Source organism: Mirounga angustirostris, unplaced genomic scaffold (genome assembly GCF_029215605.1).
Source record: "Mirounga angustirostris isolate CCGP_5_RB_7025 unplaced genomic scaffold, mMirAng1.0.hap1 SCAF_3, whole genome shotgun sequence".
In the NCBI taxonomy this organism is placed as follows: domain Eukaryota; kingdom Metazoa; phylum Chordata; class Mammalia; order Carnivora; family Phocidae; genus Mirounga; species Mirounga angustirostris.
Genome location: NW_026991711.1, coordinates 192,468,354 through 192,485,531, shown reverse-complemented (window position 1 = coordinate 192,485,531; position 17,178 = coordinate 192,468,354). Strand labels below are relative to the sequence as shown.

Below are 17,178 nucleotides of genomic sequence, written 5' to 3'. Positions count from 1 at the left end.
AAAAGCTCCTGAGATGTGAATATTGTGTAAATGGGGCATTCTGGGGAGCTGGTAATTGTTCTCATTGAGTCTGTCTGTATTATCCTATTGAAACCCATTTCAAAATCGCACATGAGTAAAGGATGGTACAGCCAGGGACGATGTGGTTGGGACAGAGCTAGGACTGAAGCTGGAGATGCCATTGGCAGGATCCCAGCAGAGATGTGTCCTCCGGCCTGTATACCACAGACGGCTCCCAGGGCTGGGGGTAGGGGTCACCTCGTTCCTGCCCAGAGCGTCGCTCGGTCTCCTGCCCAAGGAGCTCTAGCTGGTGCAGATGGTGCTTGTTGGAGTTGGGAGCACTGCCGTCCTGAGAGCGTTCTGGGTTGGCCGGCTTTGGGCCAAGTCCCGTGGTGCACCTTCCCCCAGCTCCCCCTGCATGCAACAGGAAATGCTGCTGGCTGTGGGCAGGGGTGGGGAAGAGCTTTCCTCAGAAGACCCACTGGAAGTGGACCTAGATGTACTAGCACTCTGGCCTTTCTCAGATGGGCCAGGGTGGCCTCCACAGATGCTATCAAGGATCCAGTCCACCCCACTGCCTACACCTGGCCTGGGGCCACCAGGTACCCACCCTGGACACAGGCCACCAAGCCTCCTGGGAAAGAGCTGCTCCCGGGCAGCCAGGGAAGCATCAGCCTCCTGCTCCGGCTGCTCAGGGGTGTTCTGCTCACGACCTGTGGCAGAACCGCCAGAGAGACAGGGTTTCGAGGTGCAGGTTCCTGGGCCCCACCCAGCCCTCTTCAGCAGGGTCTTGAAGGGTGGGCCTGGGGAGCTGCATTCTTTTTTTTTTTTTTAAGATCTTATTTATTTATTTGACAGAGACCGCTAGAGAGGGAACACAAGCAGGGGGAGTGGGAGAGGGAGAAGCAGGCTTCCTGTACGTAGAGCAGGGAGCCCGATGCGGGGCTTGATCCCAGGACCCTGGGATCATGACTGAGCCGAAGGCAGACGCTTAACGCTTAACGACTGAGCCACCCAGGCGCCCCAGGGGAGCTGCATTCTTAAAGCAAACCCAGGATAATTTTTTATTCCTCCGGAAGTCTGAGAGCGCCTGCCTGCAAGCCGCCACAGGTGTCGTGCTCAGGGCTTAGTGAGCTGGCGCACGTGGTGTGGGGCCCACGGTCTGCAGAGCCTTCCTTAGCGAAGCCTTGTGGGTGGCCCAGCCCATGGAGCGCAGGACAGCTGGGCAGGTGGCCAGGACTCCTTCCTACCCTCCCCCTTCCTTCCTCCTCCCCTCCCTTCTGCACCTTCCCTTCCTCTCTCCCTCTTCCCCCTCCTCCTCCTTCCCCCTTTCTTTCTTCCTCCTGTCCCCCTCTTCTGCCTCTTTCTCCTCCTCCCCTTCCTCCTCCTCTCCTTCTCTTTCCCCCTCCTTCCCCCCACCCTTGCCAAGCCTTGACCTGAAAGGGCGCCAGGAACATTTTGTACATCCTATCAAAGGAAAACACAGGCCTGGAGTGTGTTTTGGACCAGGAGGAGAAAATCAAATAATAACACTGGGCCCACAAGAAAGTTCCGTTCTACTGGGAACGAGCAAGCTTTGCTCTAAAGACTTGGAGAATGTCCTTGCACTTGAGCACAAGAGTTTGAGGGAGCATCAGTTCAGATGCAGGAAGACTGGCCACCAGGGGGAGGCTGAGACGCAGCTCAGAAGAGGGAACGGTGGCTGAGTGGGCAGAAGACGCCCGACACAGAGGCAGAAGGGGCACTCAGAAGTTCACCCCAAAACCTTCTCCCAGCAGCTGCAGGAGAAGAGCAAAGGCTCCCAGCCTGCGTTGACCCCGCGGGACTAGACCCAGTGGCCAAAGTAATAGGAGAAGGGAACCCTCTGGAACTAGAAAGGAGGCACACAAAGTTTTCCAGAATCCAGGCAACACTTAAAAAAAAAAAAAAAACAAACCATGCCAGCCACATCTGGCCGAACTTACAAATGACACGAAGAAAGAAAAGATCTGAAAAGAGGAGCAGCAAAAACATGATCATGACTTACTCCTTCAGGAGCTAAGCCCTGAGCCTGTGCTGGGCCAGGCCTGGTCGGACCTAGTTTTCTATCACAGACCTGTGGGGGGGCTTTTGTTTGCTAATTAATTGAAAGACTATTCTCTGTTAGCCTAATTCCCAAACCTTGATCTTTGGGGAATTTGGAGTCTGTCTCTTTTTCCCAATGAGCAAGAGGTTCTTGGAGATGGTCTGCTGCCCAGCCTGGAGGAGGTGGTATTCTGGAGTGTGTCCCGAAGGGCAGCTGTGGGGCTGAGGCTGGGCAGGAGCTACAGCTGAGCACCTGTATGTCTGCTTGCCTTGCAGGGCGGTCCCCCTCCTGGGCTACCTACCTCAGGACCTGATCGAGACCCCCTTGCTCGTGCAGCTTCACCCCAGTGACAGGCCTTTGATGCTCACCATCCACAAAAAGAGTAGGTCCCCTTTTCATGGTAAATACTGAGGTCAGCACCCAGTGTATACGGGTCAAATCAGTTACCAGCATGTGGGGATGGGTGCCCTGGCTCTGTGCCTGAGCCCTAGCTCCGTCAGTCAAGAGTAGTCCTCTCCTGTGGGCCCCTTTGTGGGACCTGAATCTTTGGCACCCTGCTTTTACTGTTGGCTTCCCTGGCAGGTGGGGGGAGGGTGCAGGTTCAGCTGTGGTGGCAGAGATGCTGACCAGGCCAGGGGAGTGGATGACCCGGGTCCCCACCAAGCCCAGGCCTCGCAGACACGGGACACTGAGCATCCCCTGGAGAAGACCAGTCAAGGCTAACAGAGACGTGCGTCCTGAAATATGTGGTGGCACTTCTGGAAACAGCCCACTGTTGCAATTTAAAGCAAAGCAGGGGGTTGAAAGCCATAGTGTTGAGGAGGTTGGCATCTCTGAAAGTTCTGAGCTGATTCCAGAATGGAGTGCACCTCGGCTCTCCTCTTGCCGAGAGCACCAGCCACTTGTCCTCACGCCCACGTGGCTCCCACTCTCGCAGTTGTGCAGTCCGGCGGGCAGCCTTTCAACTATTCTCCTATTCGGTTCCGTGCACGGAATGGCGAGTACGTCACTCTGGACACCAGCTGGTCCAGCTTCATCAACCCGTGGAGCAGAAAGATCTCCTTCATCATCGGCAGACACAGAGTCAGGGTGTGAGTGCTCCCAGGGTCCCGCGCAGCTCGGGGACCCTTGCTTCCCCACCAGCAGGTGGCATGGTGCAAGACAGGGTGACCAGGACCCAAGCCAGCTCCTGCCGCATACCTGTGCCCCCAGGTGGGAGGGACCTCATGCAGCAGAGCAGTGGGCGGAAGGGAGGAGGTAGTGAGTGGGCAGGTAGCAGCCCAGGGGTCTGCAGGGAGGAGGCGAGCCTGGCCGGGCTGTGCAGCATGGGGCCAACTAACAGACCAGTGGAAACCACGCAGGGGCCCTTTGAATGAGGACGTGTTCTCAGCTCAGTCGCCTGTGGAGGAGAAGGACCTGCACCCCGGCGTTCAGGGGCTCACGGAGCAGATCCACCGGCTGCTGCTACAGGTGGGTATACACGGCCTACACGCCCCTGCCAGAGAGCCGGGGGGCCATCACACTCCGTCCAGCTCCACCCTGCACCCCTGGTGCCCGCGGCCTGGGCCCGGACCGTCGGGCACGCCTGCGGCTTGCACAGTTGGGAGCAGTGCCCCCCTTGCATATTTGGGGTGCCTGTGTCTGAATTGTAGCCCTGAGCAAGCGACTGAAAGCCACACCCCGCCCCCGAGTCCGCCCCTGAGGCCCTGCTGCCAGCCCACTCGTGGCCCCCACAGGCGCGCTGGGTGGGAGGGGGTCACCGTGCCGGGACGTGGGGGGCGTGAGGATACTTTGTTTCTGTTCCTGGGGACGCAGCACTCAAGCAGACTTAGCGCGAGCACCAGTCCCCCTGGCTGGGCAGCTCTGCTCCTCCTCCTCAGACTGCGGCAAAACCACAGTGCGCCTTCTGTGTTCCTAAAACCCCTGGATAGACCCCGGACTGGCCACGCCGTGTGAGCTGAGGGAGAGCGTTGAATGAATCCTCTCGCGGGGGGTCTCCCGTGACTGGGACCAGGGCGTGCCCCACAGCCTGAGCCTGGCGCCAGCCCAGCCCCACCTTGTCCTCGCCGGGCAGGGGCAGCCTCTCTGCGAGATGGGCGTGTTGGGGGGCACTGACCCCGCAGCACCAGCCACGTCCCCCAACCGCATCCAAGGCCTCCCTGTCTGCTGTCCCCCAGCCCGTCCCCCACAGCGGCTCCAGTGGCTACGGGAGCCTGGGCAGCAACGGGTCCCACGAGCACCTCATGAGCCAGACCTCCTCCAGCGACAGCAACGGTCACGAGCACTCCCGCTGGAAGAGGACCGTAAGTCACCTTCTGCCCCTGTCTGTCCCTGTCCCAGGGAGACAGGAACCCCCGGGAGTCACAGAGCCCGCAGAGCCCCGGCCGCCCACTCTCGGAACCCTGCTCACTCGGGCCTTACCCTCTACTCTCCAAGGGGGGAGCAGCCAAGAGCTGTGGCTACAGTTTGGGTGAAAATGACTTAAAGCAGGCAATCAAGCCAGAGTGCAGACGTCACAAAATCATAACCTTCCACGTCACTCTGCGTTCTTGAGATGGCCAAACGCGTTTTCTCCAGCCCTGCCTCGCTCAGATTTCTCCTTCAGAACTTGCTTCTGCATCGGGGGGATTTCTGCGGCTGTCCTCACTGCGGGGACAGGCTGAACCACTGCAGGGCCTCCTAGAGGGAATAACGTGTCCCTTTGTTTCTCCTCAAGGAAATTTGTAAAAACGGTGGCAACGTCAAAAACAAAAGTCATCCTGGGGAATCTGGAGAACAAAAGGAAAAATCTGCGGCAGGTAAAAACGTTCTCTCCATTTCTGTAAGAAAACATTAGTGTGGCAAGATGGCGAGAGGGACCCGGTTTGACTTTCACTCTGGATGGCAGGAAATTGACCTTTGAAGCGCGCTGCATCCCCCCCCTTGCTCGGCAGCCCGGCTCTGTGACAACGTGGGGCAGCGTGGGCCTCCAGTCCGTCAGTCTCGCTGACCGGCGCGCACCCGGCGCCCTCTACCCCTGTCGAGGTGTGGCCAAGGCGTGCCTGTCTGCCCCCACGGCCCCTGTTCTTGCTCTGCGTAGTGGCCAGAGGGTTGGTGCGTACGCTCTCGTGAGCACGTGCACACGCTTACCTCGGGGGGCTGCCCAGCCAACCCACAACGTTCATACGCGTGAATGAAGTGTCCAGGTGGACAGCACCAGCTTTGCTCATGGGCCTCCCCCCCCCAGGGAGCCAAAGGCACAGGGGGCTGTCCGCCACCCCCCACCGCCTGAGCCCGCCTCACCACGTTGTGACTTGCCACCCTCGTGCCTGGGCTCACCGCGACCTCTCCCTCTGGTGGGCTCTGGCTCATCCCTTGCGCTCAGGGCTTACCTCCTCTGGGAAGCCTCCGGCGGCTGCCCCAAGCCTCTTCTTCACCAGGAATTTTGGCCTTTGGGACGTGTGGGGGTGCACTTTGCCCCCAGTGGCCATGCTGCACGCTGCAGTCCGTGTGGGTTTGGGGGACACACTGGGGAGCCGGACACGGCTCTGACCCTGAGGGCCCCTCGGGGAATAGCACGCAGTGCGTGTGCAGAGGGCAGGAAGAGAAGTGCCCACAGCAGGCTGCCCCAGAGACACATAATTGTTAGTACCGCCGACTCACATTTCCGGTGGTCCTCTCCTCCCCGAGACACGGAATATCCATCAACCGTAAAGCATCTGCCATCTTACTGGCCCCGAACGTTTCAGGAGTTCAATAAGAACTGGCCTTTTCCGGTGCTGAGTCACTGACCCTGGGGACAGCCCCAGGGGGAAGCTGGTGACAGCGCCCTCCGGCTTCCCTCTGGGGACGGCACAGGGGCACTCCCCCAGCAGGGCTGCCTGAAGAGCCGGCTGGCACTGGGTTTCTGTGTCTGAGAATCACAGCCTGATGTTTAGGTAGAACTAAAATGCTTTCTGAATAGAGAATCCTCTTTGGGGGAAACAGGCATCAACTGAAAGAACTATTTTGTCTTTCTTTCAGAAACACCAAGTAGTTCCTCTGCTCAGATGAAAGCTGTCCCCGTGGAACAGGACAGCTCGGGCACCAGCCTGCCCACGGGCGGCTCTCCCGAGGAGCTGGGCTGCAGGAACCCGCCCGCTGGGTCCTACCAGCAGATCAGCTGCCTGGACAGCGTCATCAGGTGCGGGCACTTCTGGCCCCTGCCTGGCTCGTTCATGCCCTCTCGGGGCCCCCGTGTTCCATGAAGCCCTCTCCGACCCTCCGCGCAGGTACCTGGAGAGCTGCAGTGAGGCGGTCACCCTCAAGAGGAAGTGTGAGTTCCCAGTGAGCGTGGCGACGCAGAAGGCCAGCGATAAGCGACAGGCAGTGGCCAGCCCCGGGCTGCATTCCGCAGGTGTCTTGTTGCTTTGAGCTGTGCGGCGTGCGTGCGATTACTCGGGTCCTCCGCTGTGGGGTCAGGTGTCATCAAAGGCCCGGAGCCCCCTGCCCCTCCCATAGGAAGTCTGAGCAGCTTCAAGGACACAGTGTGTGCGTGTCGGCTGTTTTTAAATGACCAAAGTAGCTCAAAAGTTAGCAGTCTTCTTACAAGCTAGAGGTAAAGGGGATTTGGGACTTTGAGACTAGGATCCTGTTGGGGTTGCTGGGGGCCTGGGGGCATCTCACATGGTCATGCTTGGGCAGTCTTGTCTCCATGGTCTCTCGGAGGAGCATGGGCCTCTGAAGGTTAGCACACCCCACGAGGCAGCTTACATCCCGGGCCCCTCAAGCGTTGTGAGTACTGCCGGTGGTCAGTGGCAGGCTCAGAAACCGGGTGTCCCATTGTCGACGGAGCACTAGCGTTGGGCAGTAACACTGTGGTGGACGGTCCCTGCCCCGGCCCTCGGGGAGAGGGCGCCAGCCACTGGCCAGCACCCAGCAGAGGGTGGGCTCCCGGCTGCCTGCGTGGCCTCTGACCCCGGGCCGGCGGAAGGGCTCTGGGCCCCGGTCAGAGGCCGCTGACCCCGAGTACCTGCAGCTGCCCAGCCGCCCGCCTCCCCTTAGAGGACGCAGGCTGGGAGACTGCGCTTGTGTCCGTCTCAGGCCTCCAGCTTCCCTGGTTTCCCCTGTGACTAAACACCTGGGGCCGTCGCACGCCTGGGGGAGCAGGCTGAGCGGGTCACCGGGGTCTCGGCGCACCGTGCAGACAGCGGTGTTTCTTATCCGGGCCGTTTGCTTTTATTGCATTTCGTGTTTGTGTCCGTTTCCTCCCATAAAGAGACAGCGCCGCCCTCCAGGCTGGACGGCCACGCGGAGCTTGGCGCACCCCTGCGGCCGCTGCTGCTGCCCGGCAAGGCGGAGAGCGTGGCGTCCCTCACCAGCCTGTGTACCTACAGCAGCACCATCGTCCACGTGGGCGACAAGAAGCCACAGCCCGAGCTCGGTACGCCCGTCGTTCCCCGAGTCGGAGCGGCCTGGTTTGAGCGATGAAAGTTAGAGACCAGGCGCAGAAGCAGGGCAGGGCGCAGCCGCCGTCTCCTTCCCCGCCGCGCTCCGGCGCCCCCTGGTGGTGCTGAGCCGGGCCTCCCGGCGACGGAGCGGGGGTCCTGGGCGTCCGCCTTCCTTGGGGCTGAGGGTCCCCGCCCCCTCCCGTTTGAGGACAAGAGCCAGGACAGGTCGTACCTGCAGGGAGGCCAAGAGTGCCATCCCTGAGTTACCTTGTTCTTCACAACGCCCACAGGTGGATTGAAACCCAGATTGGTTCTTTGCTGAGAAGAGAGGGACGGTGAGGGGAAAGTACACGGAAGAGTCAGTGGGTCCTGAACCAGGACAGGGGCCCTGAGCCAGCGCAGTGTGTCGTGCTCTCAAGGCTAAGGACAGCCCAGGAGCAGCATCTTCAACGTTGGGCTGAAACCCCAGATGCCCCACATCTCAGTTTGCTTCAAAGACTGATCCTGGAGCCGTCCAGGCCGTGGGGCTTTCTGTCCTTGTCTTTTGCCCTTGCTCGTTAACTTTCTCAGAGGGTACCTGAACGCGCACGGATTTCAGCCCCGAGCTGCGGCAGCGTGAAGCGTCTCACGCGTGTGCGAGGGGCTACCTTCTTCAGAGGCATGGTGTGGGTTTTCCGTTGTTTTAAATCCCGGGGCCCGTCTTCTGTTCCAGAGCTGGTGGAAGACGCCGTGAGTGGGCCCGAGTCTCTGGCCGGCCGGCCGTGCGTCCTGGGCCCGGAGAAGGAGCCCCTCAGGACGCTGGGCCTCACCAAGGAAGTGCTGGCCGCCCACACCCAGAAGGAGGAGCAGAGCTTCCTGCTCAAGTTCAAGGAGATGCGGAAACTCAATGTCTTCCAGTCTCGGTGCCATTATTACTTACAGGAAAAGTCCAAGGGGCAGCTGAGTGAGAGAGGTAAGTGGCGAAACCCGATTTTAGAAACGTTCTTCTTGGCGGAACGGAGTCCAGTGCTCCTGTGGACGTGTGGAATGTCCCCAGTTAGAGACGGGCTGGAACTTAGCGGTGGTGCAGTCTGTTTCAGTAGCAACAGGTGTCCTCTGTGTCCCCGGGGGAACAGTGCTATCGAGAGCAGCGACAGTCCCAGGCTGGCCCCCGTGGAACGCAGTGCTGCCACGTCAGACGTTTCTCACTGGGTGACCGTGAGGGGCCGGGGGCCCTGCCTGCCCACGGTCCTGACGGGGCATGTGGCGTCAGACTCCTGAGGACACCGTCGGAGGGAGTGGCCCCCTTCTCCCCAGGAGACATGCCCTCCTGCTGGGCGGCCTCAGGGCTGGAGGACAGACCCTGGGAGTGTTACAGGCTGAGAGCCAGCAGGTGGTCGAAGGGCACGGGGTGAAGAAGAATAGACAGGGCAGGACTGATCAGAGACACCACCTCTTCCCAGGGCTCCCCAGGCCAGACGCAGGGATCAGAGTTAGTGAGCCCAGGAGACACATGCACCACAAGGACCCAGCTTCCCCTGCATCTGTAGGCAGATACACCACAAAGTGATGAAAGAGACTGATGCTGTCAAGGATTATGTCTTTTCTAGTCTTTTCCTTTTCTCCTTCTTCCCCAGACTTAGGGTGACCTGCCAGGCCACAGAGAATCTCTTTGGAAATTAGGGAAAGGTGTCATCTCCTACCCCGGGCAGACCCACCCTGTGGGCCTGGCTTAGTGCAGAGTTCCAGCTCCCTCTTGCCCCTTTGGCCCAGCAGATTTTGCAGTGCACAGACTCTGCAACTGTCCACAGCAGCCCTGTCTAGACCCTGATGTGCTATCCCAGGAGCCCAGTGCTTCAGCCACTAGTCCCACCAGGGGACAGGTTTCCTATAGAAAGAATACCAGACAGAGTCCGAATCACAAAGCCTCTACCCACTTAGCACTTTGCCTTGGACTGGCCATTTGTCTTCAGCATGGAGCAAAGGTAAAGAGCACCCCTTAGCACAGCTGACAGGTGTCCCCACACACCTGCTGCAGAAGCCCCGAGTTACCCTGTGTGACATGAGAGGAGAAACTGAGGTTCCTGGGACCTATCCCAGGCGTGGCATGACCCCCCAGCCCAAAGTACTGCTCATGCTGGCCCAGGTCTAGGGGAGGTGTGGGCACAAGCCCAGAGTCCCTTCTGCTACCTGGGGAGACCTCCAGCCTTCTCAAGAAGGACTGGTCACCAGAGAGAAGGAAGGTGGCTCCCAGAGTGTGTGCTCCTTCCACCCTCTGACCTCCACTCAGGCCGGAGTCCAGGCTTCGTCTGACAGGCAAAGCAGGAAACATCTCGCTTTAAGGAACAGTAGTGACGAAGCCTGTAAAATTCAAAAATAAGGTTAAATGGGATCAGGGGTCTAACCCTTCAGATTTCAACAAACCAGTGTTGGGGAACAGCAGAGACTTACCTGCCTTTTTACTTTTTGGACAAATGAGACCTTTTAAATACTACTTTTCATCACTATTATTTTGTAAGAGAAAGGATATTTTAACACCAGAAGAAAACAGAGCACATGATCTTGCAATTAATGGCAATCCTTAAAATTGGTTGACTCTGGTTTTATGAACATTTTGCCCTGACTGTTCTCACTTCACTGAGGGCCAGGGAGCACCTGATGGTGGTCCTAGTGGCCGCAGGCTGACATTTGGAAACACAGGACTGCCGACCTTGGAGGTGTCCTTGTGTTCTGGGAGCCTACAAGTCTGAAAACGGACACAGCAGGAGTCACGTAAATGTTTATATCTTAACTCTGGTGTTTTCCCGTTATTTTAGCCGTGCCGGGACTAAGAAATACCTCTGGAATAGATTCATCTTGGAAAAAAACCGGGAAGAACAGAAAACTGAAGTCCAAACGGGCCAAGCCTCGACATTCCTCCGAGAGCACTGGGTCTGGGGGGCCTGCGCCCCACCGGCCCCCACTGATGGGCCTGAACGCCACAGCCTGGTCACCGTCGGACACGTCCCAGTCCAGCTGCCCCAGGACGCCCTTCCCTGCCTCCGTGCCTGCCTACTCCCTGCCCGTGTTTCCAGCCCCAGGAATCCTGCCCACACCAGGGACGGCGGTGGCGGCACCCCTGGCCTCCCAGGCCAGCTTCGCAGTGCCCGCCGTGCCCATGGATGCCCAGCACGAGTTTGCCGTCCAACACCCGCCGTTCACTGTCCCCTTGGCCCCAGTCATGGCGTTGGTGTTACCCAACTACTCCTTCCCTTCGGTGACCCCCAGCCTGCCCCAGGCCTTCTTCCCAGGCCAGGCTAACTTTCTGTCCGAGGTGATCCCTGCCTCACAGCCCGAGCTCCCTGGTCGGACCTCATCCCCCAAAGCGCCATGCACGTGTCCTCAGGCGGAGCGTGGGCCAGCAGCGTCCCGCGCAGCCACCCCGGCCTCCCCGCTGGCCGCCTCTGGGCCCCCGGGCAGAGCCTCTCCTCCGCTCTTCCAGTCCCGGGGCAGCTCACCTCTGCAGCTCAACCTGCTGCAGCTGGAGGAGGCCCCTGAGGGCAGCAGCGCGGCCGCAGGAGCAACAGGGGCCTCGGGGACAGCGGGGACAGCGGGTGCGGGGCCCGACTGCAGACCTGCCACCTCCTGGGACCGGCAGCCAAAGGCCTCGCCAATCGTAAGCATTTCCTGCCGTTTCTTCTCTAAAGCAGGCAGCGGGGCTAACGCGCTCTGCTCTCGTGCGGGTGCTTAGACGCTTGCGGCTCCTGCCAGACGGTTCCACTCGCGACGTAAATACACGGGCTGGACGTGAATGTCTTCCAGTTCAGCGACCCCGTCAGAGTAGGCCTGTGGGAGCCTTTTATTATTTAGGGATCCAAGGAAGGAAGCCGGCTGGATTGTCTGATGGTGAATACAGGGGTCCAAATACCCCCACGTGACTTCGTGACTCGTTGCGAGCCCCAACATTTTACCGGAAGCTCCAAAGCAGAGTCAGCTTAAATGCCAGAACGCAGGCCCCTTGGAGGGCAGCAGGGGGAAGCTGGCGGTGGGGGCACCCGGGGTGGAGGGGAGGACGGAGCTCTGAAACCAGGCCATCTGCGCCCATCCTGCCAAGTCCTACGGGACGCTGGTGTGCATTTCTTGTTCGGTTCAGGAAACTGTGATTGTGCTTCCAATGAACCACTTGTGTGTTGTGACGGCACCGAGGGGTGTTGGCGTTGCCTGCCCTTGCTCCCAGGACGGGAAACGCAACCTTGCGGTCGCAGATGAACACCCTCCGTGGGCCCGGGGCCCCCCCGACTCCTGTGTCTGGGGTCCTGGGCCTACAGTTCTGGTTCTGAGGGTCAGAGGGTCAGGATGCCGCCAGACCAAAGCCGACCCCTCTGGGAAGCCAGAGCCCCCCACCCCCGCCGCACCAGGGGCAGCGGCCGCTGGGGTGCGGGACCAGGACGAAGGCTTTTCTCTCAGGAATCCAATAACCACTGACTTTGGTGTGACTGGCCCCAAATTACGGCTATTAGATGACACCACTAGCAGGGTGTTACTGTGGTCCCAGTAACCGTGGGATGTGTTCATTTGGCCTTCTTCGTTGGCACCTGAGGGAGGGCCAGTGACCGAAGGAGGACCACACTTGGCTCTGTCCCTGAGTGGCCCTGTGCGGACAGCACTGTGCGGCTCCCCCCAGCCCCGCTCTGTGCGCTGAGCCTCTCTCTGTGCACCAAGCCCCTCTCTGTACTCAGAACCCTGACTATGCTCCGAGCCCCACTCTGTGCACCGAGCACTGACTGTGTGCAGAGCCTCTCTCTGTGTGCTGAGCCCCACTCTGTGCACTGAGCCCTGACTGTGCGCTGAGCCCTGCTCTGTGCACCGAGCCCTGACTGTGCACTGAGCCCCACTCTGTGTACCGAGCCCTGACTGTGCACCAAGCCCTGACTGTGTGCAGAGCCTCTCTCTGTGCACTGAGCCCCACTCTGTGCACTGAGCCCTGACTGTGCACTGAGCCCTGCTCTGTGCACTGAATCCTGACTGTGCGCTGAGCCTCTCTCTGTGCACTGAGCCCTGACTGTGCACCGAGGTCTGACCGTGCACAGAGCCTCTCTGCACTGTTCTTTTGGCCTTCTTCATTGGCACCTGAGGGAGGGCCAGTGACCTAAGGAGGACCACACTTGGCTCTGTCCCTGAGTGGCCCTGTGCGGACAGCACGGTGTGGCTCCCCCCAGCTCCGCTCTCTGCACCGGTGCCCCATTCTGTGCGCTGAGCCTCTCTCTGTGCACCAAGCCCCTCTCTGTACTCAGAACCCTGACTATGCTCCGAGCCCCACTCTGTGCACCGAGCCCTGACTGTGTGCAGAGCCTCTCTCTGTGCGCTGAGCCCCACTCTGTGCACTGAGCCCTGACTGTGCACTGAGCCCTGCTCTGTACGCAGAGCCCTGACTGTGCTGTCTTCTCCCTGTTCCCAAAGCATGAGGAACCCACAGACGCCCGGAACAGCGATGCCCTCTCCACATCCAGCGGCCTGCTTGACCTCTTGCTGCATGAGGACCTGTGCTCAGCCACAGGGTCGGCCCCATCTGGGAGTGGAGCCTCGGCAACCTCTGATTTCCTGGGCTCAGGCTCGCTGGGCTGCGATACGTCCAGAAGTGGGACAGGTATGTTGGTGGCACTGGGAGCACCCAAATCCTGCAAGCGTGGGCATGTTTCAGTCACTGGATTTCACGTTTGTTTGGTCACGATGGTCACCTCATGTCCCTGGGCATCCCCAGCTTTCCCCGCACCCCAGGCCACAGGCCTGTGTGTGCTCAGGGCCCAGTATCCAGTGCAGACCAGGTCTCCACGGGCATCCAGCTGATGCCCCAAGTGGCTCCCCAGAGCCCGCCACAGTGGGGACCGGCAGGCGAGGGCTTCCTCCTGCACCCGCCCTGCCGGTCTGCATTCCCTCCACCAATTCACTATGGACATTGCTGTCATTGCGGGCCTCCACCCCGCCGGCCCTTTGGGACCATCTTGGACCATCCCTCAGGCTCTCTGGGCCTGCCAGGAGGGCCAGTAGTGTTCCCCTTGCTGAGATAGCTCCCCTCATGTGAACCTAGGGTGTGGGCAGTATGCTTTACCAGGGAGGATCACTCGGGTGTGATCTGGAACGGCCGACTGAGAGCCCCGCCTTCACCTGTTCTCTGGGCTCGCTCCCCGCGGGAGGCTCATGGCAGAGTGTGCCAGGCCAGCTGCCCCCTGCTTACAAAACCAGCTTCTCTGTGGCCTGGCTTAGTCAAGGAACAGGGAGCATGATTTCTACTGGGGGGACACAGGTGGGGCAGAGGGAGAGGGAGAGAGAATCTTAAGCAGGCTCCATGCCCAGCACGCAGAGCTCAATGTGGGGCTCGATCCCACGACCCTGAGGTCATGACCTGAGCCAAAATCAAGAGTCAGATGCTTAACTGATGGAGCCCCCCTGGGCGTCCCAAAGGAGCGGCATTTCTAAGATGCAGCCCCATCTGGACTTCTCAGGGCTGACCCGGGAGAGAATCCTCTCCATGGTGCTAGCGGGAATTGTCCAGATAATTTGAGACCTGGAAAGAGAAGGGAAAATCCACCAACCTAGGCACTCGTGACCAAGTAAAGCTCTTCACCCCCTAAAACTGCCGTTACACGAGGTTTAACTTCATGTGAGAGGTCCTCACTCGCCACGTGTTGGGTTTTTAAAGGCAGCAGCGACACGAGTCATACCAGCAAATACTTCGGAAGCGTTGACTCTTCAGAGAATAACCACGAAGCAAAAGCGAAGGCGGACATGGAGGAAAGTGAGCACTTCATCAAGTACGTGCTCCAGGACCCCGTCTGGCTGCTGATGGCCGACACAGATGACAGCGTCATGATGACCTACCAGATGCCTTCCCGGTAACCCCCCACCTTCCCCTAGGGACGTGGGGCTCCCCGAGCAGCAAGGCCGCCCAGTCGGGGGCACTTCCCTCTGAGAGCCTAATCTCCGATTGAGTGGAGCGCAGCGGACGGAGAAGCCGGGTCACTCTGGACGGCTCCATGGTCCCGCGGAGCTCTGCTGTGTGGACGGTGTGCCCCGCGGCCCTGCGGAGTGACCTGCTGAGGGCTGTGAGGAGGACGGGCTCCCCTCCAGCCCCTGGGGCGCTGCGCTCCGTGCTCACGAAGCATTTGTGCCAATGGTTCCCTTTGGCTCGGTTGCCCGTTCACCCTGCGGGCGAAATGGAGCGTGTCTGTCCTAGAGATGCGGGAGCCAAAGGCCAAGGGCGGTGAGCAGCCCGGGCCACCAGCTGCTCTGTGGCCACCGGGTCTGTGCCTCCGCCACTGTGGCTCTATGTCAGGCTGTTCCAGTGACCGCCGCGGTCCCTGATGCTCAGCCCCCACGGTGCGGGGAGCTGGGGAAAGAAGGAGGGAGGAACGCTGAGGCTCAGCACAGCCAGGCCTGGGGGGGTCCTGGGGCTCCGTCTCCAGTAGCTTCAAGCCAGCCCAGTGTTTGCAGGAGGCCAGGGACAGTTATTCCACCTACTGCCTTGACGGAGTTAACCAGCCTGTGCAGAACCAGGCGTCTGGGTACCCAGCTCCCCTGATTTAAAATAAAACCAAGATCGTGACTGGGATTATCATTTTAATAGAAAAACTACAGATTATTGGCGAGGGAGATTAAGGTGCCTTAAGTAGGGTAATTTATTTTAAAGGAAAAGGAAACTGGCATTAAACAAAATCACTTGAAATTAATTAATCCTGAAGGAGTTGCTAGAAAAAGAGTGTATTTTTTTAAATCCGCAGAACCCTCTTAAGACACCGTGACGCTTACCTCTCTCTGTTCTGTGAAGGGCTCTGGAAGCAGTGCTGAAGGAAGACCGGGAGAAGCTGAGAGCGCTGCAGAGCTCCCAGCCCCGCTTCACCACGCGCCAGGGGCGGGAGCTGCAGGAGGCGCACCCGTGGCTGCGGGCCGGCCGCCTGCCCGCCGCCCTGGACCTCATGGTGAGCCCGGCGCCCGTGGCGGCGCTGTGCTGGGGCCGCTGCCTGTTGCCCCTGCCGCTGTCCCTAGGCCTCCCACTTCTCCAGCCAGAAACAGTTTGGTCGTGAAGACAAATGATGCAGGGATGCTATTGAGCCTACTTTAAAGAACTTTGCAACCTTGTTCCCAAAAAGGTCTTCTGAACATTCCATCTCAGATGCCTACGGAAATTTGAATGCTGTTTCTTTGTTTCCATTCTGTTTCCAATTGAGAAAGCAAACAGAACAGGAAGCAGCTGTCCTATCGGGGACCCTCCGTGTCCACTATCCACGTGGACCGTTAGGTAACGGTGGGCACACCACGCCCAGCGGCCTCAGGGGCCGGCAGCTGCGCCTTCTCCGCTCAGGACTTGCAGGGACGTGTGTGTGCCCAGCCCCGCTCCCCACCCACCCTCAGCCCCACACCCTGGAAGCCACTGGCTGCAGGGTGTCCGTGTCCTTCAGCCGCCGAACGCACTGCCATGTCTGTCCTCCACCTTCGGGACAGGACCCCCGTGCCCTCCAGCCCCGCCCGCTGCTCTAAGCCGCCGTGCTCCTTCAGGGGATCTTCACAGCGGCCTCCCCTCTGCAGGTCTTCCCCCTTGTCCCTACAGTCGTGTCCCTGCCAGCCGTGCCCCAGCCCAGTCCTAGTAAAGTGCTACAAAGCCATAAAAACCTGACACGCGCCCCCCCATCTGCTGTTTCTCTTCCCACGCTCTCTGCAGCCACACGGGCCTCTCGCCTGTCCCTGAATGCGGCCGGCAGGCCCCTGCCGTCTGGCCTTTGCACCTGCCCTTCCCTCTGCTTGGAAGCCCTTCGCTCAGTCATGCAGCTCCTCCTGGCTTCCTTCAGGGGTTTTCGTCCCACGCCACAGGATTGTCTATTGCCTCATAGCAAAAAAACCCAAACCTTAGTGGCCTAAAGCAGTGAACACTTATGATCTCCCAGTGTTTCTTTGGTCTGGGAATTTAAGAGCAGCTTGGTCGGGCAGTTCTGGCTCAGGGTCTGTCCTGAAGGTGAAAGCAAGATGTTGGCCAGGGCGTCTGTGATCATCTGAAGGCTGGAAGACATTACTTCCCAGGAGGCTCCCTCACGCACCCCACATGGGCCTCTCTCCACGGGGCTGCCTGGGAGTCTTCATGGCATGGCAGCCTGCTCCACAGAGAGGACAGGAGGGAACCACAGTGCCTCTTAGGACCCAGCCTCGGGGGTCCCATACTGCCCTCCAGCACATCTTCACCTCCTCTTGGTGGGAGGCGATCGCTGAGTGCAGCCCACGCCGCAGGGAAGGGGAGTGAGGGTCCACCCTGTGAGGGGAGGGTGTCACAGAACCCTCTTCCATCAGGAACCTTCTCTGGCCCGTTCTAAAGGTCCAGAGTAAGATTGCAGGCCTCATCCATGTGCCGTGTCCCACATCCACCTAAGTTTTCATCTTGAATAAACCGGGGACATTATTGTCCCTCTCCCCTTACCAGGATGTCCCCTCCCCTACCAGGGCAGGGATTTTCATCTTTGTTCACTGGTGAATCCCAGCACTTAGGACCTGCCTGGCACATTACAGGTGCTTAACAGATAGGGAATGAGCCAGTACATTCTTGATGCCCCATTTTCTGGATTAGAAAACTGAGGTTGGAGAAGGCAGTTAAACTGGACCTTGACTGCGGTCCCACAGGCAAGAAGGGAGGAGCTGGGACAGACCCCGGGGCCTACTGGCTCTGCTGTCCCTCACCATGTAGAGCTGCCTCTCAGATAAGGG

At 59.5% G+C, this 17,178-nt stretch overlaps 1 protein-coding gene across 5 annotated transcripts in view; it reads left to right on the top strand.

Moving 5' to 3' along the window:
- The window catches only part of PER2 (period circadian regulator 2), a 39,341-nt gene that overhangs the window by 20,217 nt on the left and 1,946 nt on the right, over positions 1 to 17,178 (top strand). For all 5 annotated transcript variants that reach the window (XM_045867622.3, XM_064587363.1, XM_064587362.1 and 2 more), the window contains 13 exons: positions 2,341 to 2,447; positions 3,003 to 3,156; positions 3,427 to 3,535; positions 4,243 to 4,368; positions 4,782 to 4,863; positions 6,068 to 6,227; positions 6,316 to 6,440; positions 7,302 to 7,466; positions 8,186 to 8,425; positions 10,269 to 11,107; positions 12,892 to 13,078; positions 14,132 to 14,324; positions 15,257 to 15,407. In XM_045867622.3, coding sequence (XP_045723578.1) covers positions 2,341 to 2,447; positions 3,003 to 3,156; positions 3,427 to 3,535; positions 4,243 to 4,368; positions 4,782 to 4,863; positions 6,068 to 6,227; positions 6,316 to 6,440; positions 7,302 to 7,466; positions 8,186 to 8,425; positions 10,269 to 11,107; positions 12,892 to 13,078; positions 14,132 to 14,324; positions 15,257 to 15,407 — 2,638 coding nt within the window. The remainder of the gene's footprint in view (positions 1 to 2,340; positions 2,448 to 3,002; positions 3,157 to 3,426; positions 3,536 to 4,242; positions 4,369 to 4,781; positions 4,864 to 6,067; positions 6,228 to 6,315; positions 6,441 to 7,301; positions 7,467 to 8,185; positions 8,426 to 10,268; positions 11,108 to 12,891; positions 13,079 to 14,131; positions 14,325 to 15,256; positions 15,408 to 17,178) is intronic.